Consider the following 27,863-nt stretch of genomic DNA (forward strand, 5'->3'; position numbering starts at 1 on the left):
ACGTCCTCTTAAGGCTTTTGAGTGTTTTTGATAATAAATATGCAGATTGAGTTGAGAGTTGTTTTTAAAGTTTATTTTTGAGCGATTTATATCTTATTAGTTTTTTTGATTTAATAAGTGGAATACCTCAATTATCTTTGATAACAATATCTTTTCACCAGTGGCGCCCAACTAAATTTTTTTAGGGGGGGGGCAATGAAAATAACTAATCTTCACCAATCCCCCCCCCCCCGGACATAAGAACTATGTCGTGGGGGCAAACCCTCTCTTCCCACACCAATTTCTTTACCTAAAAACAGTTTCACAAGTTATATTATTTACAGCATTATGTTAACATTTTAATAGGTACAATAATGTTTAATTATGAAAGAAATAATTGATAAACAATTGATATGGCATACAAACTACAAAGTATCTCAACAAGACACCAAAAGTTTGGTTCATCTACAGAACAAGCCTCCTCAAAATGAAAACTTTGTTATTATCATCTTAAAACAATGTTCACAGACACTAATTTAGATATTTAAGTTTTTATCTACATCAAGAGCCTTATTTACACAAGGACATTTTGGGTATTTGTCTAGGGTCCATGAGCCCCTGGGCCCACGGGGGAGATTTAATTCTTTTAATTTTAATTAATCCTTAAATTTAAATAACGGCAAAAATTGTTCCTATAAACATTCAAAAATACTAGTTAAAGTATAAATTATATTTTTCACTGTCATACAAAATATAGACATATCAGAAGAAATACTCTTAATAAAATGGTCTATTATTATTTTCGATACAGGTATTATTGTATTAATATCAGGCTCAGCTAAAAGAAAACTAAAATATAAAATGGAAGAATTAACTACAAAAATTTAAATTTTGGAAAAAAATTAGATCTTTTAGGAATTTTATCCATTGAAAATTCCTCGGAAAATTCTTCACTGCAAACATTAATTTCGAGAAAGTAATTGATGTATTTTTGGAACTAAACCTCGGAACTAAAGGATAGAACAAATAATAAAAATTGTGAAGATTTTGTAATACCTACACCCTACATTCAAATATTGTTTAATTTACGATTTATAAAACTAAGCCCATCTTTTTTCTTTTGTCCCAGGCCCAAAAATTCTAAATCAGGTTCTGGCTACATCACACAATTCAGTACTAATTAGAACTATAACATTTTTCAAATAATCTTATATCCATGTAAATTTGTGTATATTGTTTGGATACCCTAACATTTTTATAGTACTGTACTAGAGTACATACTGAATTTAAAATAGTACGCAATAACTGCTTTAGTTTTGATGCCAATATTATTTTCACATCATCCTTTATATAATAGTATAATATAGATAGATAGAAGATATTATATTTATATTGCAACTATTTAAGTAATTTATTTTAGTAAAATAATTGGTTGAACTAAACTTTTCCAAAAACATTTTATTATAAAATTTCATTGTGTATACAATTAAAATATAAAAATAAAATAAATAATAATATAAGTAGAAGTTATAACTTCAAATAATGTTTTTGAATTATAACGAAATAACAAATACTGTTAAGTTTCATATAAACATCTAATTTTGTCTAAGTTTCAACTTTCGAGATTAATTTACAAAAATGAAATGAACAAATAGTGATAAATGATAGAAAAATTATAAGTAATAACTATAGTTAATACCAGTGTTAACCCGTTGTACGGAGCACGGGGTAAATAAATACCCCAGACATTTTAAAAATATCTATAAAATATATAATACGGTATGTGGATATTTGATCACCTCAATAGCCTCAAATATTACAATAAATTATTGTACCTAATATTTGTTAAAAAAAAAAAAAAAAAAAAACGTTTTTATAATCACTCTGTATAATGTAAACACTCTTTGTTATTATTCTAAATATTTCTGAGTGGTAAATTCTTACCCCGTGTGCGTAAATGAGACATCTAAATCCGTGCGCCGTACGATGGGTTAATACTATGAAAAGAGGTATAAACTGATTCGCAATATCGAGTAATGAAGATAACGAAGCACAAAATCGCAGATCACTAAACGTTGATCAATAGGCAACATAATAGACAACGAAACTACACCCTTTAAAACTCTAGGGGAAATAAACTCAAAAATAAACAGCTCAGCCATAAATATATTATATATCAACATTAGAAGCATTACAAACCATTTAGCTGAACTGGAATGTCTCAACAACCACATAAAAATCACGTCTGAATCTTGACTGAGTCCAAATCTTAACTGTAATTACCTACCATTAATAAGTTATCAAACAATTACCACAAACAATAAGTTTTCATATAAGTAAGTGTAATAGTTTTTGTTTAAAACGGCATAGAAAAAATCAATGCCTATAGAAAATAATATTTCAAATGCTAATTGCATCCTAACTATAATTCAAAATCATAATTTAAATTTTAGAATCATATCTATATAGAGATTGCCAAGTGGAAATATAATTAAATTTATTGAGGATCTAGATATTGTAATCAAAAATATAATAGACTTACATAAAAACATCCCGCTAATTATAATCGGTGAAATAAACATAAATATATTAGACATAACTAATTCAACAGCCCTTTATCTAAATTTATTAAATGCATATGGTTTTGTTCAACTTATAAGCCCACCCACCCAACCCAAACCGGACAAATGTATAGACAACATTTTTATTATTTTTGTGTTGGTAGGTATTCGTTTTTTCCTTAAAATAGTAAACTGGATGTATTTTTGGTGTGGCGACACGGGCTATGCTTTGATAATTCTAGCAGGGCTAGACATGTTAATCTAATTTACATACATGATTGCATTTGAACTTGGTGAATGATACAATGAACTAGTTATGCAAGTGGTTTTCAGACATATAAACTATTCAACCAATGACCATTACATCACTGAGCGATGACACCAAATTATAATACACACATTCTAGTTACAGCTATGTACATGCAAGTGGAAGGAAACGGTATGCAGCAATACTATCTAATCAGATGTGATATTTCTCTGATTAGCTGTCTTTTGTAAGACAGAGTCAAACTGCCGCACCAGTTTAAGGAAAAATAAATAGACAGTGGCAAAAGTGTTCTACTTACAGGGTCAATAGCGTAGTCATACATGGCAGGCAACAACTAGGGACCGCACAAGGTTATGCTGATTTTTCGTTATCGTAATGGACTTATCCTACTGGACAAAATCCACGGTCGTCACGGATATCTTTTCGTCTCCTTGCAGACGACACTAGACGACCGTGTAGTACGCGCGACACGGTCTAGTCAACGGACACGCCTCTCCGTCCTCGTATTGTTTACAGAGACATCGGAACGAACGCGTAGAACGGCAACGAAAAAAAAAAAATCAAAATATGTAAGGCCCCTGAACCGTCAACTCGAGAACGGTAACAGTAATACAGTATAAACAGAGTAGCTCCGTCGACGTTTTTTTTGTTCGAGTACGATAATGATTAACGGGTAGTGGTGGTGGTGTTTGGAGGCGGTGTGATCTCGTTATCACGATTCACGGCGCCGAACCGTTATCAACGACGACGACGGCATGAAGCCATCAAATTTGAATGTGGAATGACTGAATAACAGAACGAAAATTATATAGAATTTTATCCTGAGACTGGAATCGGTGGCTTGGATTTTTATACTAGACTTTACGGAGACAACCATTGAACATAATATTACTAATTAGTAATTACTATAGTTCATAATATTATATTAAGGCGATAACGTCTTACGTTGATTTGACTTTCGTATAATATATTAATATTATCGTTAAATGTTATAGGTGTTAGAAACCTACGTGTTCTGTATAACAGCGTAGACCCACGTTAATGGTTAATTGAACATTCTAATATTTATGACGTGCGCAGGTTAATATTTTCAATATTTTGTTAGCTAACGCTATGTCGCTGTGATCGCACAGAGATTTAGCATCCATTTGAAAATCCAACCCGTTTATAGCGGCCCATACACGATCAATATTCAATATTACTGACTGTGAATTGATTATATTAAAGGTACTTCAATAATATTGAAAATATCAAAACCCGTTTTGATATTTATTGGCGGGCTATTATTGATATCAATATAATATATTGTGCCGCTTTACACAAAATATCAAAAAAAGCAATAGGGAGTTGGGACAATTAGCATAGTTTGACGTTAAATTATAAAAAGGAGGGCCAACAAACGTCATGTACCTACTGATGTCGCATAAATTCATTATTTGAATTATTTTTTATTACGATTAGTCCGTGTGACCACTGACCGTATAATATGTACAACTATTGAACTATAATACATCGTTACAAATTTACAATAGGAATATTATCCTATGGCATATCAACAGCTTTCGGAGTAGAGTAGATTACAGATCATTATTATGATCCGTTAGTGTTCAGTTCTTTTTTTTTTTTATGAGATAAGGTCAAACTTCATGTCGAGCGATTTGTGGTTTACGTCATTTTAACCGATAATTCTTCGAACTGCGTTCCAAATTATATGACTAAATTCCTCTACTATAATTGGGCCATATTTTTTTTATACATAAATACCATATTATACATTTTTCTATGAATTGAACAACCGATAACGTTATACAAACAATTATTATATGGTATACATAATTGATTTATATTCTTTTCTTTTTGCGAAATTAGCAATATAATTAATAATGATTATACATATTTACTGATAATAATTAATGAATAAAAACGATTGTTTACTTGGAATTATTGTGTTTTTTTTATCTACAGACAGTCACTGTTCCGTCCAATAGATTTATCGCAATAGATTATCTCACAATAAATGAAAACATATTTACCCATTTAGGTATCTTACTTGTTTATAAGTTGATATCAAATTAACTCGGGAACGAGATCCTGTTTAATAATAATATTGTAACAGTAGGTAGAACAGCGTATATTTTAAGGAACTGACACAAACATGTGCCCGTGCTATATTTACATTTGTTATTAATTCATTATTACACTATGGAATATATTAATTATTAATCTACAATTTGTTCTATTTTTGTAATACATATTTGTTACATGTTAGTAGTACTAACTTAGTACCCTGCCACCATTAGCCTACCTATTTCATCATTTTTGAGGGCGTACCTATCCCTGAATGGCTTTATAAATTAAATAATATGTATACACGATAAACTTGAGTGAGGTAAACACGTAGATAATATGCCCGAAAACTGAGAAGGCTTAGAACTTGAGAAGTAAGCTTTATCTAGCGCCATTGACATTGAGGATTGAGCCACTATTAGTTGGCACACACACACACACACACTGATACATAAAAAGTACCCAATATAATATGATATTATATTATTTACATACATTACATCATGATACCTTTTTTTTAATAGGTATTCAACATTTCAACTGTATAATACGACAACAACGACAACTACACAAAAGCTTCGATTTACTAACCTACACGGTTACACGACCTCGATCGGTCATTACAATATTAATTGTATATATGCCGTCCGAGTGTAGTACTCACAAGTTTAAACACGATGTAGGTACACTTAAGCTAGAGTGTAGATCATCGTATTTGTTTGACTCGTAGATTCCTCGCTACCTAATACCTATATGACAGTCACCGGTCGCTAAATCACGGACATTTCGTCGTGACAAAGTTAATATTATTATTTTTCTATTCCACCAACATTTTATTAGAACTAAGAGCTAACCTATTATATATAGGTACATAATATTTTGTAATTGCATTTTACTCACCGGTTTGACCCGAGCGCGTACCTAGCGCCTAGGTATACCAGTGACCGAGTATACCCACTGCGGTCGTTGGCGGGTGTTTTTTATTTTTTGATATCGGAGAGTTCAGAGTTTTCCACGTTATTGTTAACCAATCGAAATAATGGGTTATAATGTTATTATTATCCAACCACTTGAACCACTCGACGGAGTAATAATTCGCGGCAGTTGAACGCCCGGCAAAACGCGAATACGCACGCACACACTACAGACGAACACGACACGCTCGGCACGACTGTTCACCGCAGCACTATCGACATAGGCGAGGGCCGAGGTGGAGACGCAAGATCTGCCGGCGGCAATGGTAGTGTAATAGCTGGTGTTAAGTCCGGCGTCCGGAAACGACGATAACGTCGGCCCGGCCGTGTTTCCCACTTGTTACAATATCATTATTATTATAAATAGTATTATAATAACATATTATAATTCCGCGATTCTGTTGCATATTACCGTTGTAATAGCTGCGCTGTTGTACGAATATTATTAATTTATCATCATACTTATAACTTATAACCCGTTCTTGGAACTCGGTCACCGTTATATGAATAAAAAAAAATAAATAACAAAAAAAATGTGATCCGAAAACTACCTTTGTTTTTTTCTTAGATTTATAAATAACATATTATGTGGGTTTATATTTTTTTCAATATAATATTATATTGTTTGAACGCCGAGTGCTAGGACGAAATGAACGGGTAAGGTATTTAAGTGTCTACAATTAAGACATTAATAAGACAATGGTATGTTATAATTTCGTCAGGATTTTTTCTGATATATTTTATTTGTACTTACTCAAATTCGTAAATGTTGTATTGAAAACTCTTTCATTTTCCAAAGAATTATATAAAGATCCACTTTAGTATTTTTATATTAATGTATTTAATCGGTAATCCGTAATTTTTTTAAATTCATACTCAGAAATAAGGATAACGCCGATTACAAAAATACAGCTTTGATTTACCGTTACAAATTTACAAACTAGAAAACTTATCTCAAACTAAAACTTACATTGACATCTTGTTTTTAATATGATAAAATCTCAGTTATTGTACTATCAGTATAGCCAGAAATAAGAATCACATAGCCATTATTGTCTTAGTAATGATGAATGATTGAACAAAATTGTACTGTTAAGATTTAATTTCATAAAAGTATACAAATATATTTAATATGCATTATAGGTATAGTTATTATAATATATATTAATTAATAATTATTATTAAATACATGTATGAAGTATAAAAAATAGAATTATCAGCTAATTGTATTTTGGTATCTATTATAAATGTAATACAATCTATAAATATAAGCTAAAAAAAAAGGTGTAACATATCTGAATATATTCATGTAATATACATACACTGCACCCAAAATTAGTGTTGGTAAGATAATAATCTAATATTGGTGTTGTTAACAAACAGAAAAAATGGTAATAACTTATAATAATGACATATTATATTATATATCAGACTAGCCACAGGATACATATTTATTTTAAGTAAATTATTTAATACATACTCATACCACATATTATAGATAAATTTAGTTAACATGCATTTAATAGACCCTTTTAAGTTACAAAGTTACATAATAATTAACACCCAATCAATGGCACATGTAAAGTAAATAAAAATAAAATACATAGATGTATACATACATATATAATATTATGTAATAAAAATAAAATAAATATACATATATCCCTAGGAATTATACTATAAATAAATATGTAAATAAAACAAATACCATGATTTAAATTGGAAAAATGCATACAATTATAACTTATTATGTATAAAAAAATTGGTCCCAATAATATTAAGGTTAAAGTCGAAATTATCACTTGTTAGATTTTATCAATTATGGTAAATGTTAACATATAATTTACATTAAAATTCTAGTGTTAAAAAAATACACATTTTTTTAGTCATTGCTTTTAACCTATTAGCGCCCAAATTATTTTTTTTTAAATTTTCAATAAATTTTTGTTGAGAACTTCTATAAATACACTCATATTAAAATAAATTTTTTTTTTTAAAATAGAGCCTATAAACGTTGCCATATATTAACACTGGGCGCTAATGGGTTAAACAAAATTTGGATATTTCAACAAATCTTGATTATTAGAATTCAATATAAAAATATTGGACGACATTTCAGATCTTCAAAAGGGGTTTTGTTTTTAATAATAGCTGACTAAATCGAGTTTCACAAAGTGTTTAATGTAAATATCATTGCATTTCACTAATATTTTAAAAACTATAGGAAACTTCTAAATTGGCCATGATTTGTCAATTTTTGCATTATCTAATTATCAACATATTCAATATGTATTTTAATACATATAATTTGAATCATTATTATGATAATTGAGTATGTTAAATTAGCAACTTTTACAGTAACATAAATTTAAAAACAATATTTTACACACTGAAAAGAATATAAATCCCACGTCTAGTAACATTTATAAAAACAATGGGCATAAGCATAGTAGTATTGTAATAATCATAGTAATATAATTAATACACTGTAATAAATTGAAGAAAAAAAAATCACTGATGGAATAACAACGAAAATAATAATCAAGTATTATCAAAAACAATTAACAAACTAAAATGTTTCATTTAGGGATAACGGTAAAATTACTAGTAGGGGTTATTGTGTGAAGTCCCCAAAAAATATTATCAATATGTTTGATAAGAATGACAATAGTTTTTTGTTTAGATGGTATTGGTGCGTTATTGACAGTCTAAGATAATTTAAAAAATAATCATACGATCCCTAATATTATAATATGGGTAGGTGTTACATGTGTTAAGCATGTATAAGCATTAAGCAGTTTTAAAACCAATTGCATTCTAGTTATTTACCATGTTTTATATTACCCATTCCACTAAACTACTACTGATTTGAATAATATTGATGTTGATAAGTATCATCGATTATTCCTTGGTTGTAGTGTTGTTGCTCATAATGATGGTCTACTCCAACTCCTATAGAGTCTTCATCACCATTATCAGGGTACATGTGTAACACGTTTTCTAAACTGTCAGCAATCTGAAAAAAATATTTGTATACTATTAATATTTAAAAAATTATCATAGTGACATCATAATAATATTTTAATGATGAATATCAAAAGTTAGCAAATAAAATTATAAATGAAAACTTGAGTGATTTAAAAGACTTTAACACAATCAACATATTTTTTTCTGTTATCATTCACACATTATTTTTATATTTTAATCGCTGCTACATTAAAATTATAACCACACAACAATAATGGTATTCTGATTTTTTTCTACAAAATTTCAAGTAGATTTACAATTATATATCTTTCATATAGATTTTTTATTTCAAGTTTTAGTACATCATAATTGCAAACCGTCTTCAAATTATAACGCCGTGTCCTAGGTGATTGGCACGCATACAAGGAAAACCAAAATGGCTTGTATTTTGCCACATGGATGGTAACGCACTGCGTGCAGAACAGAATGGTCAGAAGTATAAATTGCAAGCATTCCCCTGCACTAGCTAACGTTGCCCTCCCTTAATTATAATTTAAACAACGACCGTTATATTATATTGTCCTCATAAAATGTATCACTTACTTTTCTGTAATATTCTATCTGGTTGCGTAAAAGCTGACGAACATGGCCAGCCATTTGGCCAAGTACATGATCTCGATGAAATTGATTAATCTCTGCTAACAGAGCATACGACACTACGTCAGTACGACGTTGCATCTCACGCAGCAGCCGCCGCTGTTGTTCTGGGTCTGCTACTGCTACAGCCCCACTACCGCCAGAGCCAGACGACGATGCTCCACCACTAGATCCTCCAGTTCCATCACTTCCACTGCTGCCAATTGGTAAACCTTCTGAGTACTGTCTTTCACATTCTTTACGTTTCTGCACTGCACTCTATTACAATAAAAAAAGGTTACTTTTCTATGATTATTGCGCACAATCATTTTTAAGCATAGTTCACAAAATTATCAATAAATAATAGATTAACATAACACATAATAATGGAAAATAACAAAAATAACTATAATTACAGTAAAATAGCCTTAACACACACATAATATCAAGTACAAGTCTGCAATTTACCTTGTGCACGGCCAGTATATCAGGGAACGCACCTGCAACACCACGGTACACATGTAACATGTCAGCAAATGAGTCCCATCCTACAACGGGTAGCTCGTCCATCAGCCGTCCACCCATTTCATTGTACACATCACCAGTTTTCTTCAGTGCTGTCATCAGCTGTCGGGTAGTTAGACTTATCACATTTCCATTACCACTAGTATCTCCAATTGATGAAGATGACGCGCCTACATTATTAATTTTTATGAAACAAATAATAAGTTAGTAAAATATTTCGGTATCAACAAGTTATCTATCATATTATACTATTTCTTACCACTATATGCATGACCTAGCATATAAAATGACTGGCCTAACCTTTGAGCATCACGTTTATAACATGTTTGCATACGTTTTGATTGTTCGGCAACAGTTTGTGCCATATTTTTTAATGCTCCCTCTAGTCCAGCCACAAATTTCTGAAATCCATCCACTTCACGGTCTCTTTAAAAATCAAAAGATAAAAATATTAAATAAATAATTAGGTACAATATTATAACATACATACAATATAGCTGGGTTGATAGGTGGAGGGGGATCACTACTACCATCTGCAGACACTACTCTAATTACAAAAAATACATTGGCCCCAGTGAGCGTCTCAGCGCTTGTGTTTCGTGATTCAGCCTTCCGTTTTCCAGTCTTCCAACGCTTCTCGTCCGTACACGTGATAAAGTGTTGCCGCCATACCCAACCTCGTGATAGCACGGGATGTCGGCACACTGCGTCTACAAAAGCCTGCAATTGCTGTTTACGACGTTCAATGAATTGTTCTTCGTATCGACCTGAGTGTAATAAGTAACATTGTGTTAAAAATCTTTATTATTTTTTGTATGAAAATCAATATTATTTATTAATGATTTTCGATAACATATTATAAACAAAGTAGATCTACTCATTAATTTTTCTAACCTGAAATTTGTTTATCTGGTAATGGTGGTATTGGCACTAGACAGCAGTATTTTTCCAACAGCCGTTCATGTAACCAGTCAAAGTGTTTGTACCTCCTGGATACTTGAATATTGTTAAACTACAACACATCCAAGCCAAGCGGAAATAAAATATATGTACATAGTATATTATATTAACTTGGTGTAATTTTATGATATAATCTAGTGATTATACAAATACTTTAATATACTCATAAAAAGTAGTACAGTGAAACTTCCATATTACAAAATTTCAAGAGGAACAAAAACAATTTATATTATAGAGAAATGTATTAAATATAATTAAATAAATTTTCTTCTAATTTAGTTTGGTTCTGAAAAATATTTTGTCAAACAAAAATTTGTTATATGAAAGTTTCACTGTATTAATAACAATTAATAATATGTGTTAAGCAGTGAAAAGTTATAGAACAGTAAATATTTGCTGAGTTTTACTATTGATATTTTGGTCAAATCAATATAGATAAGTTTTATCAATGCCGTTACAGCAATGCCGGGTCCCACGAACAATCACTAAACATTTATTGAATCAATAGTGAGCTAATGTTGCCTTAAACATTATTTAAAAGTCCACGATTGGTCCATTAAATTTTATTGAAGCATTAAATCAATTAATTTTTCATGCACCCAGCACAACAATATTATTTTATACTTAATTACTAATTCTTTATATATTATATTGTTATGTACATGAGAGATTGGGAGATACAAGTAGGATATATACATAAGAAACATAGTAAGACATAAACATACTGTTGGAGTTATTTGGTATGCAATAAACGATTTCAGGCCTTTCAGTTTCGATTCCTTCTTTGGAGATGCCACCACACACTGGTATCCCTGTGGTTCATCGTCGTGGTCTCGACACCATTCAACATCTACTGCCATAGGGCCACCACCAGTACCACCACGCACAACAATTGTAATGTTTTCCGTTTCAGGTAAGTGGATGGGTGGCTGGATGGCACCCATTATATATGATGCGTCACCACCACCTACCAACTTAGAAAACCGAGAACTGCTACCACCAGTTGTTGCAGCTGTCTTGCCTATAAAAATAAAACAAATAAATTATGGTAATATTTAATACTTAATAATTTTATATGTATTTTATTATTTGTATTAAATATTACTGTTATAAGTGGTTAAATTATTTTTTATAAATTGATAAATTGTGGAAGCTTAAAATGTTTAAAAATCTAATGAATTATTCTTTAAAATAATTATATCAATATTAATGATTTTTCGCTACCTGTTGTTTTTCTTATCGATGTTGACTTTGTTCCTATAGCTGGATACTGAATAGTTGGAGGTATAGCAGCAGATGAAGCCACAGTACTGCCACCACCATATTCAGAATCATCATCCCATTCATCGTCATAATAATCATCAGGTGACTGTAAACACAAATAATTTCAATATAATTTACAACTAAAACTTTTATCTCTTAGACGTTTGATAATTGGATGATAGCCAATTTGATCAGTTTACAACAAAAATTACAAATACATGTATACATTTAAATACATCGAGCACATATCATATTTAATTGATAATAAAATAACATAGGTAATCTAGATTTCACTAAGGCAAAAAAACTAAGTTTAAAATAAAGAATATTACCTACAATTATTTAACTAAAGCATAATTCATTTTTAAAACTTAAATTAATATCCAAATAACAGCAAAGAAAATAAAAAAATAAATGATTTAATTTCAAACTTTAGCTTATCATGTAATAATGGTAATTGAAGTTCAAATTCTGAGGTTTATTCTTAAAAATCTGAGTATAAAATATATACATATTTATTAATTTATTAACCACAATTCATTGAATATTTATTGTTTTTTTTGTGTTAAAGTACTAGCCTGTTGATGTGGATATGCATTTTGTTGCTGATTTTGACTGCCGGGTACTTGTGAATAAAACTCATTTTGTTGATCGTCAACTCCCCATGGATCTGTTGATGGCGGTAATGGTGGTGGCGGTAAAGCTGGTGGTGGTTTACTTTCATCTGTTCTGTCATCTTTTATGGTTTTAATTTCCTGTTAGCATTCAATATATACATTAACAATGATAAACTATCCAATTATAAAATTAAAAATATGAGAAAAACATACCTCAACATATGCCGCTGGAAACAAGCCTGTGCGGCCAGATGCACTTGTTCCTTCCCACCAGCCCTCACCGACATCCTGACGTGTTACCAACAGTGTTTCGCCAGCAGTCACTGACAGTTCTGATGAGCCGGGTTCACCCACAAAATCATACAATACTAAAACCTAGTCACAAAAATTTTATTTTCAGATACAAAGATTAACAATAAATGGCTTCACCTGTATTATGTTTTTAAAAATGAGTGAATAATAACTGATTTGTTTTATTTGGTCATAATAATTTTATGTGATATTCTCCTTTGTAAATCATGAAGTACATAATATATGTATAGGCTAAATAAACAAAAGTTGCAGTGGCGTATATAGGAATTATTTTCACTATTGGCCAATTTACCGCTAGTTAAGCCTAGCAATAATATAGCTATAACTAGAATTTTTTATAGGTGGTTATAAAATATGTTATAATTAAAACATAAACAATAGATATAGAGATTGCCAATTTTATTTTATAAATATTTGTTATTAGGTAGGTACCAATATTATTATAAGTTTTATGTAAGATTCAATTTTATATTATATTTTTTGAATATATTGACAATTTCATCTATGATAAATGTTATATTACGATGAATAATCATCAAAGCAAGTCCCAATGATCTAACATTTCTATTTTCCTTATTGATTCCTCAAAAACGTTTATAATCAACCTAATGTTGAAAAAGGCTATCTTGTCGTATGCGCTCTACCGGTAACATTGCAACTGCAGTATGCACTCTACCGTGTTTTGCCACTCTACAATTATATTTAGATTTTAACGGTAAAAAACAAAAACAACTGAAAAACGATAACAAAATATCCTAAAAACCAAAAAAAATTTCACTTATTTTTACTTTTTAATCTTTAACTTTAAAAACACTTTAACTTGAAATCAGAAATTTTGAATTTTCTAATTTTTATATCAATTATAATTTTGATTTAAAATTTAAATATTATGAATAATTAATTTTAATTTTTAACTTTTAAGTGCATTTCTATATTGCGCGTTACTATTATAACTTAAAAGTTAAAAGTTATATTCTGTATAAGTATAATATATATTGTTTTTGATTAACGTTTTACAAATAATTATTTTCCTATTGTTTCCAAATAATGTTTTTGATAATATTGTTTTTTTTTTTATATATATATGATAATTAATTTTAATTTTCAACTTTTAAGTGCATTTTTATATTGCGCGTTGCTATTATAACTAAAAGTTAAAAGTTATAAGTTATAAGAATATAATATAAAAAAAATATATATATATCATCAAAAATGTTATTCAAAAACAATATAGAAAAATAACGTTTTTAAAAACGTAATAATCAAAAACGTTTAAAAACGTTAAACAAAAACGATATTTTCGCAGGTAGACCGCAATCTGGGGTAGAGTGCATACGACAAGGTAGCCTTGAAAAATTCATGTAAACAGTGAATGGAATTCATTTTCTTAAAAATAGAACGCCCCATCGGTGTATGTAAACATAGCTCTGAAGCATTAATGGTTATCACTTATCAACAAATATATAATTTAAATTCCAATTTTGATAATTCATAAGGACCATGACAAATTATATAGGTATCACCACATTTGTACTAGTTTTGCGCAGTAGATATACATCTTCTTCACCTCCGGGCTATATTGTAGTTCTCTACTTCTCATTGGGTGATTTTGTTCTATGTTATATATGTATGAATATGATTGACTGCCAATAAGAAGTGGAGAACTACAATATAGGCAAAGTAAAGAGCGAAGGATGCGTATCAAAATGCTGTGATGATACCTATATAATTTGTCAGGATATAGACTATCAAAAAATATAAACCTTTATTATGACATAAAATGTACATACAGGCCACGGGGTATGGTTATGTAATATATAGTATATTATACATAAAGCAATATGCATACAATATGTTAATATAACCTGTAAATTGAATCCCCCATGTACGACACTGGCAAGTTGTATTATAATTGTATTACTTAATTCAAATGAGCTATTATTACACTATATTACATGTTCATACTATTTTTGTTTTAGATCAAGTGTGTAGTCATGTCAATGTTAAATTAAGATTAAAAAAAAAGATTAATCTGCTTAAAATGCATCTTATATTGTCAGCTTATGCATAGGTATGCCTATAAATGTGTATTCATAAATTATAACGTACATAATCAAATACAAACACAATACCTTCATTTTAGGAGTAGTGATCGTAGTATAGAAGATGTGCGTAGATGCTACTGCTACTGTGTGTTAAGTAAAAAGCTTTAGGTTACTGCACTTGCTCACCAACTTAAGATATCATGGGTTCAATCATGATGTTTGCTGTTGACACCAATGGGATGGTATGGCTTAGTAGCTAGTAACACATGCACATAAACAGTAAAATTAGATTGTATAATATAATGTACAGAACATCAGATATTTTTTGATAAATCACTTGTACGTACTACGTAGGATGAGCATAGGAATATTTAATATTCACGATCATAGTATCTGTAGTCGTCTTGAGCAAATTACTCTGTTACTGTCCAATGTTTGACGAATTTACCAGGGAGGTGGAAAAAAACCCTTACCTATATTATTTCCTGCTTAAGTAATTCTTTTCAGCGTATCCAAAATTACAGGGACCGAAATGACGATTCTTCTTCTTAGCTTTATGTCCCTGTGCAACCACACCGGCTTGTCCTGCGTCGGCGGCAAAAAAATACACGCGCGCCAAACAAAGGGAGCGCTCACACACAGAGATCAAACTGTAGCGGAGGAGGGTGCGGCGGCGGTTTGCGAGGACACGATTATCAAAACACTTGACGTGACCACCGAGTCCGAGTCTACAATAGACAAAAACAATTACGTATGGATGTAAACAATAATAATATTATTATTGTTGACGAGACGAAGAGGAGTATTACAATAAGTTTACCTGTTACACAAACGAGCCACGAAAATCGATCCAATTGGTCGTCGCCTTGCGTGTGCGTGTGTGTGAGAGTGCGCGTTGTGTACTCCCGGCGACGAATTATTATTAATTCTATATCGCACAATGTATTCTCCAATTAAAATAATAACAACGATGATGATAATAATGATGATGATATTCTACGAAGTGACCGTAATTAGTAATGTAAATGTATGGACACTATTGTTCTATCACTTATGTGTTGTTGCATTGCGTTGATAACGTTCGCCGCCACGGGCGTTATCAATGTCGTGGGCTCCGCCGACAAGGGGGCGGACAATGATCGCAATTCGCAACGACGGTATTGTCGTCGGAATCCATCACGGGACGCATCAGACCGATGACCCCGGTGATACGTATAACGTGATGTTTGTTCGGGGGAATAACGTAATATTCGCGGAACAACAACAATATTGTTATTGTTATTACGGGACGATAACAACAGGCCAACGACACCGTCCCATCTATCGGATAGATAACGTGGTGACTGGTTGTCGTGTTAGCCGACGACAGTCGTTCCCATGGGCACAAGTCATTCGTGCGGTCACAGGGCGCCCATCGAAATGACCATCAACATTACTCACATTTTACAATAGACCGTAATAATAACAAATTTAGATGTCTGACGGTGTCCGGTTATGTTTGCATTATTCGCATAACTCGGCGCGTCGATCAATGCACCGGCTGTGCGTGTTCGGAGTTGTGGGTGCCCGCGCGACGTTATCGCGTTGTAAACAAAGGGAAGCCGGCTCAACGCAGTGTCGTCCTGCAGCGGCGGTGGTTTGTTGTGGTGGGAATGAGCGGGGGCGGGACGAAGTCGTCCGCCGGCAAACGTGCGTACTGATGGAAAGACGGAGCGCGCGGGGTATCGTAGCCGCAGATCGACAATCGACCATCGACTCCTTCGCGACGTCGAAACGTCGACGACATCAGATCTTTTGACGGTGTAACACCGTCATCGGCGCCGCGCTTAGTGGATAAACGCCGTGAACGTATACAGAGCGAGCATGTCAACGCGAATCTGAAAACGGTCTTAGCCGCCAAGAACCCTAGTCACACCTCGTTTCTCACTCCGTTCATTTCGTGGTCGGTACCGTTCTCGTTCCACTGTTCTACGCGTCTCGTAATCGACGGAACACCTTCACGGCAGGACGTTGCCAATGTAACTCGACGTTTACATACGCGTAAAAAGATAGACACCGTGTCTGTGACGTTGGACGTTTCGCTGGCCCATTGCTATCCATCGACTGTGCTCTCTGTCGCCGGTCTGTTTGATTAACAGAACAAGACCAACAGACTTTGTAACAAGCTTCCTATTTGTGCAATTTTTAGAACTTAGTGGTAAGTTCTAGGCTTTTTAAATTTAGATGTGCTTACCTACCATACAATTACCTAATACAGATACCTGTCTAACAGTCATTTTTTGTTAATGGGTTGTGGTAGAGGTTTTTTATTTTACTTAAACCTGGACAAACTTTTTTTGAACTTTTCTATTTTACGGGACACCCCTTTATTTGGGTAGATAGTTGCTGCGCTCGGACCAAAAAATCGAAAATATCCCTCGACTTGCTATGCAACAACACTTCAAATTGGTCACAGGGTAACCGCGGCATATCCACTCTTATCATTTTCCCTACTCTATATAAACTAATTTTGAAGTGTCATAACATCAAAACTATGCCCAAGCGCCAAATTTTGACTTCGCCATCATTTTCAGTGCACTTAACTACAAAAATTTCAAAAAAAAAAGCTGTCGAAGTATACAGTAGAAACATACTCAATGTTACAAATCTGTATGAGTTATGACAATAAATATGAATGTATTTGTCAATAATTATAGATAGATTGTGCTTGTCAATCAAGTACCTAATCAGTTTTTCTAGTAGAAAAGTTTAATAAAAGATAAAATGTAACATATATGTTAATATTACTGAAATATATTTTCATGACAATTGACCATCCTATTTTCAAAACAGTGATGTATGGCAACCCTAGGTTTTAGGTATGATAATGTCAATTCCAATGGATATGACATAAATCATAGTCTTGTACTGGTTTTTTAAAAAGAATGTCCAGTGTGTTAACTTCTCCAGGGGAAATAACGCCAAAAATCCAACCGCCGGACCGGGAATCGAACAAGTGCGAGGTCCAGTGTTAGTTTTTACAGTTTTTTTACAAACAACACAATATAACTGGAACCTAGACTTAAATGTGTATACATTTATCGCATTTGTATGTTATATGAACACTCGAATCATAAAGTAGGTACCTATCTCTTACTTATAAAAAGTATATTTGAAAAGTTTGAATTGATCAAGGAAAAAAAGACAAAATCCTACTTTAAAGTATAAACTGCCTTTCTATAATTCTAATACTGTTCGGATAACTAAAATGTTTGTTGCGTGCCTCGGAGAGATAATGAAAATAAAACCTATTATGCATTTCCTTTTAATCTTAACTCTTTAGGTCATATTTACAATTTTAGCATAGGTATTTCATATATTTTTATAAACAATTAGCTTGACAATTAGGTATTCCTTTAAATAATTTTTCTGATATTTTAGAGAACTTAATATATCTATACCGACTATCAAAAATTTCTAGTAATATTAAAATGTCTATATTGAACTTGTCATTAAGGTCAGATAAAAGAATTTAAAAAGGGTAGTCTAAAATCTAAAAACTAAATGTGTACCTAGTTTAAATAAAAAGGGTAGCCTAAAATCTAAAAACTAAATGTGTACCTAATTTAAATTTAAATTACTTATATACTCAGTTTAAAAATAACAAAAAACCATAAACATACAAAATATTGAAAATATTGTCTGTGACTAATAAGAATTAATACTTTTTAAAAATTAACTGATGAACAAGAATGCTATCTTTAATATATTATGTATATTTTAAGGGTGACATCTACCCTTCAGATCCCATAGCCCACTGCCATTGTACCTGATCTTGCTTGGCACATGTTATTTACTTTCATTTTCATTATATTATGTTTTTGATGATTACAGTGTGAAAAAGGTTTTTCTAAACAATCAACGAAGTAGCAGTCAGCATAGCTATTACATCTCATACTTCATTAACGTGGTATACACATGTCTAAAGAATATTTCAACTGATATCTCATGTGCCATTATTCTACTCTACTATTTATACTACTGCATTTTACTTCCTAAGACCTCAAAGTGTAAATTTGGTAAGATTGATTCTTATTTATTTATGACTAAATATTTTATATAAATATCAGGTATATGTATAATTTAAATTATTCGCATACAATTTGAAAAAACAACTCTTTAAATATTTGTACATAAGTTTATTTATAAATATGTTTAAATTTGTATGCAATTGAAATTTAATAAATATGTATTATAAATCTTCAAAATTTGGATACATTGAAATGTGATGATTAAATATTCTATTAGGTATATTATTGTGATAAATATTTCATGTTTTATAAACAATACATTTTTCATAGGTACTTACCTAATAAGATGTATTAGATGTAATTATAATTCAGAAATAATCTTTATGATTAAAAGTGCTGCAAGCAGTTATCTCAACTTTCTTAATTTTTAACCTTTTTAACTAGGTTAGTAAAACTTTCCTTTCATAAAATAATTATATTGAATTTTTTTCCATATTTACATAATATTTTATATTTTAAATTTTAAATAAAGCAAAGAAATAGGTAATTTTACTCTAATTGAGTTTTTATTCATTTTCATGAAACATTAAATGGTATATAGCCATAGATGCGAATAGCATTTTGAGATTTTCGGTGACTAAAGCACTACTCCAATAATATTGAATAAACTTAAAACAACTTGAAATGTTTGAATGGGCTATAGACATATTATTTTTTTTGGGGGGGGGAGGGCTTATACCCTAAAGCCCTACTCCCTATTTGAGTAAGAGTATTTATGTAGCTGATACTCAAACTTATAATAATTTGGCTATACTGCATAAATATCTTTGGTAAACATTCACAGCCGTATTGTACCCAATCAAAATATGTACCTATACCAATTTATGAGAGATAATATTAATTATTAATGGGCATGGCCGTTTTCGACCAAAAACGTACCCTTCCCTTTTTGGCCGATTCACAGTTTGACAAAATTTTGAAAAAAATTGATTTCCTTTTCGACCAAAAACGTACCCTTCCCTTTTCGGCTGATTCACTTTTCGACGAAAAAAAGTTTAATATACTACACAATGATTTTGTTAAGTTGGTTTCAAATAACTTCTTTAAAAAGTAGTGAACCAGCAACCTAACCTAAACAGTGCTAACAAAATTGAGTAAAAAAAAATGAATTATGACAGGAATTGTAATTATTACGAGAATTATTATCATAGTTTTCTATATTCTATTGACAACAAAAATTATTTTTATAAACATTATTACGTATTAATTTATACATTTTCGTATTTTATACAACTTATATATTTTTTAATATTTTCTTATATGTATAACATAAAGACTTATATGTAATTATTATCATTATTTATTTGTAGCCTACTACTATATTTAAAAATAACTAACAAAAATAATTTTTTCTAAATAAAGGCTTATAATTATTATTTAATAATAATTTTTTGGTCGAAAAGGGAAGGGTACATTTTTGGTCGAAAAGTGTCTCGCCCTTATTAATAAATAGATATGTAACTGATTAATATTAATTAATATTAATTTAGCTCCAATCAAAGTTAGTTTAGAGTTATTTAACTTATAAAAATTATATTTATTAAAAAAAAATTGGTACATAATATTATATCAAATAATTACCTGTTTAATATTCTATAATAAGTATATTTTACAAAAGTTCCAAAAAATCTTAAAGATGTTGTAGAGTAATTCTGTTTGTAAATAGAACATTCTTTGATGAGATATGATAGAAAATAGTAATAGGTAGTATATTTACTTATAAGATGTTTAAGAAATGTTTAAATGTCCCCCACTTTATAATCAATTATGAACTTAACAACAAAAATAATCTAAAAAGCTAGTTGCTGCTAAAAATTATTATTATTATTATTATTTTAGTAAATTGTCAAGTAAAATGTTTTCGGTACCTAATTGTTATGAAATATCATTATTTAATTGTTTTTCTTAGGTCAAACTATATATTCTTCAGTATATATTATAAATAATATGTAACTATAGTTTGTAAGCATTCAATTTAAATGAAATAATAATAAACAATACTTGTTTTTATTATATACCTAATCCTAATGATAAAATGTCTAAAGGAAACCAAATTAATTCTCATAGTTGAATTCAATATCTTGAATATGAACTAAATTACCAATGTATATCAAAAATGTTCTTTTAAAGTTATATTGCTAGAAATATTCAAATACACAAAAAATACAATTTTTAAATTTTTTCTTAAAATTAATTTTTATCCAACTGCAACTTTAACAACAACAAATAAATTGGTGAAAAAAATGTGCAACTCCATTAAAGTACTTTAGTTTTCTCATTATATTCTTAATCTTACATAAGTTGTGCATTTAAAATCTGGAAGTGAACCAGTTAGTATTGTATTTTATAAATACCATACTTATTTTATTTTTAATAGTTAAGAGGAGACTACCCCTGATCGTTACCCTTGCCAACCCGTTAGATTTTGCTAACCACCTCAGATGTCTTATCATAAATAATTTTTGTTTTTTAATATTCATACATAGTAGCATATTATTAAAAAACAATTGTTTGTAGTTGCCTTACCAACTATTAGACACTGAATAATATTTAAAAAACATTTTTATTTAATGTGCTATTTATTTATTTATTAAGATTTCACTGGCTGAACCCTTTAACAATAGCGCTTAGCACATTTATACACTAAAGAAAAATCATTGATGTACATTAAAATCAATGATAGGAGAGTAGAATAGTCTGTTTTTCCAGATAGGATATAGATTTTTTCATTTAAAAATGTATTATAAAAGAACATTAGGTATCACCGTGATATATTAATGTCTTCATTTATCAGAAAATGGTATTGTGCTTCACTCAACAAGTATAGCTTTGCTTGTAAAAATGTTAGTATAAAAATCAATTTTTTTGAATGTATAATTGCATAAAATCGAGTACCTAATTAAAATAAAATAACTACTGAAACGTAATATGTAGTATGTAATTAAATGTGTTATAAATTAAAAAATAATTATACAATATGCTCATGTATCGTGTTCAATTTTTTATATGAACATTGAATAAAATATCTGTATTCTCTTGGTATGATAAACATTTTAATACTTGAAATTAATCTCGATAAATGTCGTTAGTTACACCCTGTTCTCCCAAATAATTGATTATGTTAAAATATCATAAATTGAAAAATAAAATTAGTAAGAGAAAATTATTAAAAATAAGCTAAATTATGTCTAGGCAGTTGTCACTTGATCATGGATTTTGTAAGCACATCTATATCAAATTTTCATTATATATTGTTACTTACAGTAGTTTAAAAGTTAGTTATTAATTGGAGTTTAAAAGTGTTTTAAGTATTTAATATGGATTATTATATTAATTATTTATTTTTCAACTGTTTTATGCTACTGATATTTCAGTATGCACTTACAGAAAAAAATGTTTTAATTTTTCTCAGTAGCCTATTGTCGTCAACATGTGCGATGAATATTTTTCTTTTAAATCAAACATATTATATAAGAGTACTTGAATGTTATTTATTATTTATCCTTTGGTATTTATTTTATTTTTTACCTAAATAGTTTTTTACCTTCCTTATATTATGTTATTGAAACAACCTATTACGAAAATTATCTTTGAAATGTATATAAAATGTGATAGATATACCTATTATTATTTTTTTTAAATATTTTTATAGTTTATATTATACACTTACGCTACAAGTGCGTTATATCATTTTTAATTTTTTAATAGGTACTTATTGAAAATAAAAAAATGTATGACATTTTTTTGAAAATTTTCAAAATTACTAATTTGTCAATCCAGTTAAAAAAAAAATTTAATATCAAAAAGTTTATTTTTTAAACTTTAAATATTAACTAATTTTTTTAGTAAATTAATTTGATCTTAATAACTTTTTAAAAAATATTATTTTAGGGAATGAATTTTCAGACATAAGTAAATCTTAAATCATATTTTACTCTTCATAGCATTTTTATAATTTTTTTCATACACTTAACTTTTATCTATTATACATGTATCATTTCTCAGGTTATTTTGTTACATCCTGAAAATAGTATTATAAATCTGTACTTACATTTTGTAGCAATCAAGTTAGTATTAAGAAACGTTGGTTTTTGAAATGTTATTTTATTATATTCTTTTATCTAGCCAAAAAGTGCACAGATAAACACTTTAATAATGACAACAGTTGGAAACTGTGGTTGGAGAGGGGGGTGGGGTTAACGAGAGTGGTGACAGTTCAGTGTGTATACAGTTACGAAGGAGGTGGCGGTGCTACATAGGGGTGCCTAGGAAAATCTGTTTTGGATCGATCAACAATGACAGCAAAGTGTAGGCAGGGATACCACTTTCACTCCGAAACTGGGTCGTAGAATAAATTATACTTCGGTGGTAGATAGTGTGGGCGGTGATTGTTGCCCTATATTATCGTTCTTTCTTTCGTTAGGGGTGGTCGTTGCGAGTCATCCGCCGAATACCCTAATGAGGGAGTAAGGTATAGACTTTTGTGATAGGAAAGGCATCTCGCCATATAGACGCCGTATTTACCCCTTTGACCAAAATTTGCTGCGACGCGTGTGCAGAATACGATCGCCCGCCCATGGGTGGTTTTCACGAAATATTATTGAACGTAGGCGGATTCGTAGGTCGTCCTTTCCCTACACGCCTCTCCCATTCCACAACTCGAACTTTCACTGTGACTAAACGGATGGTGCTGCTATTTTGAGATCCGCGACCATTCAGTCAACTTTTGGCTGTCAGCCACCGTGGCCACTGCTTAAAACAATTCCTTCTATTACCTATTTACTTACTATCAATAATACCATATTACCCAATGTTTTAACTTGTTATTTATCACCGTTTGTTTTTCGTTCCCATCGGTCACATCTGTTGTCATTCACACTGTAATCGTTTGCACCGTATTTCCTTATCATATACAATTACGTGGTGTTCAATAGTTCATTGTCTGACTTACAATTTTTCACACTTGTGTCGCGTAACCGCGCCATTATATCGACGTCGCCTACTGCAAGTCTTCACTGCAACTGTACTCTGCTTCCTAGACAAAGTGTTTGTGCGCATACTCGACTACTCCATGTGATTTTTCGACGCACCGTGACTACATCAACAACGACACCGGCGACAATCTTATTCATCCGACTCAAACGCCAATAATTGTGTTCAAATTTTTTAGTGCTTTCCCCTTATTTTTTTACTGCTATAATATTTTAATCTCAACCTTGTCGCCCAATTTTATTTTTCTTTCGTGTTCAACTAATCATCGTCGTCCACCAATACCACCTACTCGACAACTATTTGTTGTCATATTATTGTAATATTATCGTCACCACCGTAACTACCTCCAAACCAACAAAAACGCGTCTCTCACCAAGTCTCCAAATATTTCTATATACTTACGCTATAATATATTTATAGTCGTAAATAAAACCGTCACGCTGATTCTAATCGTGGTCGTTGTCATTTCTTGTTTTTACGTATTCATTATGGACATTTCCAGGAATAATAGACGAAATCGTCACTTCAACTATTCGCGATCGTGCAATTGTTACATCAGAAACCAGCGACGAAGTCCACGTTAATGTTGTCGTATCTTCATCATAATTCGCGATCACGACCACCGTAATCACGCTCACAGTAAGCATATTATGTACATGTACTAACCACTGCTTAGTGGAGCACTCGAACCATCGGTGTAACACTGATGTATCACCAAATAAACACTTGTTAGCGTTAATGGTAACATGACGTAACGGCACAATAGAAGCTGTGCCAACAGGGACCGGCGGTGATTATAATCCTAGTACGCTTGCAGTGATGCACATGTGGCAACAAGGAAAGTTATCTGACAATAGTCATAACGATAAAAATTGCCTAAACATTCATTCTTGAATGAAAACTTTCTCGTCATTTTTCACGCCAACTGTTACGCCCACACCAACTTTAAGACTCCATACTGCCGTAGATGTCCCTTTATCTGAAATAATCATCAAAACAAAGGTCAGTAAAATTATTTTCAATTTTTATTTAATCAGATACCTATAAATAATATCTAAACCAATATTAAAAACGTAAAGAATAAGATAACATTTAAATATTTATTTAATGTGTAAATAATTCGAAAATGTATGCATCATAAAAAAATGTTTAAAAAATAATATTTTCTAAATATTCTTAGTAGCAAAAATACCTACCTAATAAAAACCTAAAAATTACTGACTTGCATACATTTACGTTATTATGCTATAAAAATTGAAATTGAAAATAAACATTTTTATCGATTATAATTATCTTATATTATTATTATGGTATTTTATAAACGAAAGATAAATTAAAAATTCTTTCATATTTTTTCTCAAAGTTCGGTAGCGGGTCGGTAGCGTATTTATAGAGGCAGGAGGGTAACACATCTCAACTTCCCTTATTTTAAAATCTTGGTGGTTAAAATGTTTTTATAATACAATAAATATTATTGTAATACTTTCAATAAAATACACTTTATGATTCGTAATTTAATAAAGTTATTTTAATTTTCAATTTTTTCAAATTATTTCTTGTACCTGCCTGAAAGCCCGTGCGAGACAAATACCTAAACTACAAAATATCCCTAAAAAAGAAAATGTTACGGATTGATAGTTGATACTTTAAGGGTTAGAGGGTTAAAAGTAAACAATTTCCGGTTATTTTCTTAAAAAAATATTTACGCAACAATTATTGACAGAATCTAATTTAATAAGTTCAGCGTAAAGTTGCATATATTTTTTATGATCATTTGAAACATTCCAATATTCCATTATTACTCAAAAATTAATATAAAATAATATTCGTAGGGACTTAAAACTATATGGCATTACGTATAATATTACTAAGTGACTATAACCGGCGTTCCCGTGATAAAATTGTGATTGTTCAACTTTTTTCGGGTAGATCTCGCAGTGGAAGCCATGTATTTTTAGGTGTAAATGATATTATATTAGTTTTTTTTGTGATTATGCGAGCAGTATATTATCAGGTAGGCAATCTACCTGTGGTAGATCAAAGACCCCGCGTGGTACATAGTAGTGTATAATTCTGTACTAAAATGCATAGAAGTACCTATGCATTAACGGACTTATCGCACCAATAAATTGAAACCAATAGCAACCATTTATAAACAAAAATGTCCATCGTAAATCTCAAAATCCCTGTAAGAGTACCTCCCCAGGTTGGACCTAACGGGTCCAATATTGTAAATCTAAATCATCCCGATAACCACTCAAACGCACAAAAAATTAACTAATAAGTGTATACGCGTGGAAATGTGTTGTTACAGTAACTGTACGTACCAACGCAATGTACTTAATTTGTAATTAATTAGTATTTGTTATAGAAAATGACAACCATTAGTATACAAATAAAACACTCTTTGCTATACAATAGCTACCAATAAGAACCATTTATAAACTAATAACATTTCAAATTCCACCGTCAATCTCAAAATCCTCGTAAAAACCTCTTGAAAATTCGAATTCTGTAAAATTCTCTCTTAGTTAGGTATCTATATCACAAAACTACTGTCCAAATCTCATACTCATAGCTTCAGCGGTTCTGGCTAGGCGATGATGAATCACTCAGGACAAGTCATATATAGATTAACTGTAGTTAGACAATGAATTTATCAAAATATTTATTTATTTATTTATTTATTATTAACAATACGGGCTGAGCCCAATTAAAATAATATGATAACACTAATTAAATTTAACTATGATAACAACAATAACAGTAGTAACAATTATTAATTTACTAAATTAGGAACATGAATAACATAATAAAAAATATTAACCCATTTTACTGTCCTAACTTGTATGGTACATTGGTATTGACAAAGCTATATGAAATAATGTTATAATTATTATTACATATACAATATATATATATATATTCACATATGTGATTTGTTTATGTAAAAATATAATTGATTCATTCTACCATAATTATAATATATAAAGAAATATCTAATAGCAATGTAAAATGTCTTTAGACATTTATGGTTTCAGACTGCTTCCACTCAGAGAAATTTTTTTTATGAACAATTAATTTTAATTAAATTCAAATTTAATACATCCATTAGGTATACAGTGTTTTTTTCAATGACGATGAACCCTCGACACCTCCTATACAGCAGGCTGAATGACTTCCGCGGTTTATTTTGTGTTTAGGTTTGCCGATACTATATATATTCAAGGTTATTGAGTAGGTAAACTATTTATGACTATATATTTTTTATGATCACTTAAAATTTATTGAAGTTTCTACTCAGAATCTTTTAATGAATTTTATATATATTGTTCGTGGTCGTTGGGATATATAAGCTCTACTACTTATTCGTATTAAGAGAATGTCAGAGTAATATTTTTTTTTTCTCTCACAGACCCACGCGTAACATAACGTTTACGTTTTCACCTAAAATCGTTTTTTTTTATTATTTTTGAGAGATCTTGAATGAGTAAAACCACCTATTACAAAAACTATAGAGGATAATATTTTTGAGGGTTTGAAATATTAATTTTATATAATATTATTATTATTCGACTTTGAATTCAATTTTCAAAGTTAAAAAAAAAATTTGTTAATTTAAATGAT

General features: G+C 30.5%; 2 protein-coding genes across 7 annotated transcripts in view; one reads left to right on the forward strand and one right to left on the reverse strand.

The window, feature by feature from the left end:
* Positions 1–6,747: 6,747 nt before the first annotated feature.
* Positions 6,748–16,368, reverse strand: LOC100162580 (sorting nexin lst-4). 2 transcript variants are annotated; one of them, XM_008190280.3, is made up of 13 exons: positions 15,995–16,368; positions 15,648–15,902; positions 15,262–15,430; positions 13,031–13,192; positions 12,779–12,955; positions 12,162–12,306; positions 11,663–11,958; positions 10,872–10,989; positions 10,468–10,744; positions 10,237–10,403; positions 9,921–10,147; positions 9,420–9,731; positions 6,748–8,865 (listed from the first exon to the last, which is right to left on the reverse strand). In XM_008190280.3, the coding sequence occupies exons 3-13, from the start codon at positions 15,265–15,267 to the stop codon at positions 8,710–8,712; spliced, it is 2,043 nt and encodes a 680-aa protein (XP_008188502.1). In that variant the 5' UTR covers positions 15,268–15,430; positions 15,648–15,902; positions 15,995–16,368; the 3' UTR covers positions 6,748–8,709. The 2 variants fall into 2 exon arrangements, with proteins under 2 accessions (XP_008188502.1, XP_008188501.1); XM_008190279.3 differs by having other exon boundaries at positions 15,522–15,902.
* A 447-nt stretch (positions 16,369–16,815) lies between these two features.
* Positions 16,816–27,863, forward strand: part of LOC100164676 — a 31,401-nt gene continuing 20,353 nt past the window's right edge. The window contains exons 1-3 of one of the 5 annotated variants that reach the window (XM_029485973.1): positions 16,817–17,371; positions 19,048–19,232; positions 24,739–24,875. The gene's annotated coding sequence lies outside the window, so the exon portion shown is untranslated. The other 4 variants (XM_008190278.3, XM_008190275.3, XM_008190277.3 and 1 more) reach the window with 4 other exon arrangements.

This window comes from Acyrthosiphon pisum, chromosome X, assembly GCF_005508785.2.
Source record: "Acyrthosiphon pisum isolate AL4f chromosome X, pea_aphid_22Mar2018_4r6ur, whole genome shotgun sequence".
Taxonomy (NCBI): Eukaryota; Metazoa; Arthropoda; class Insecta; order Hemiptera; family Aphididae; genus Acyrthosiphon; species Acyrthosiphon pisum.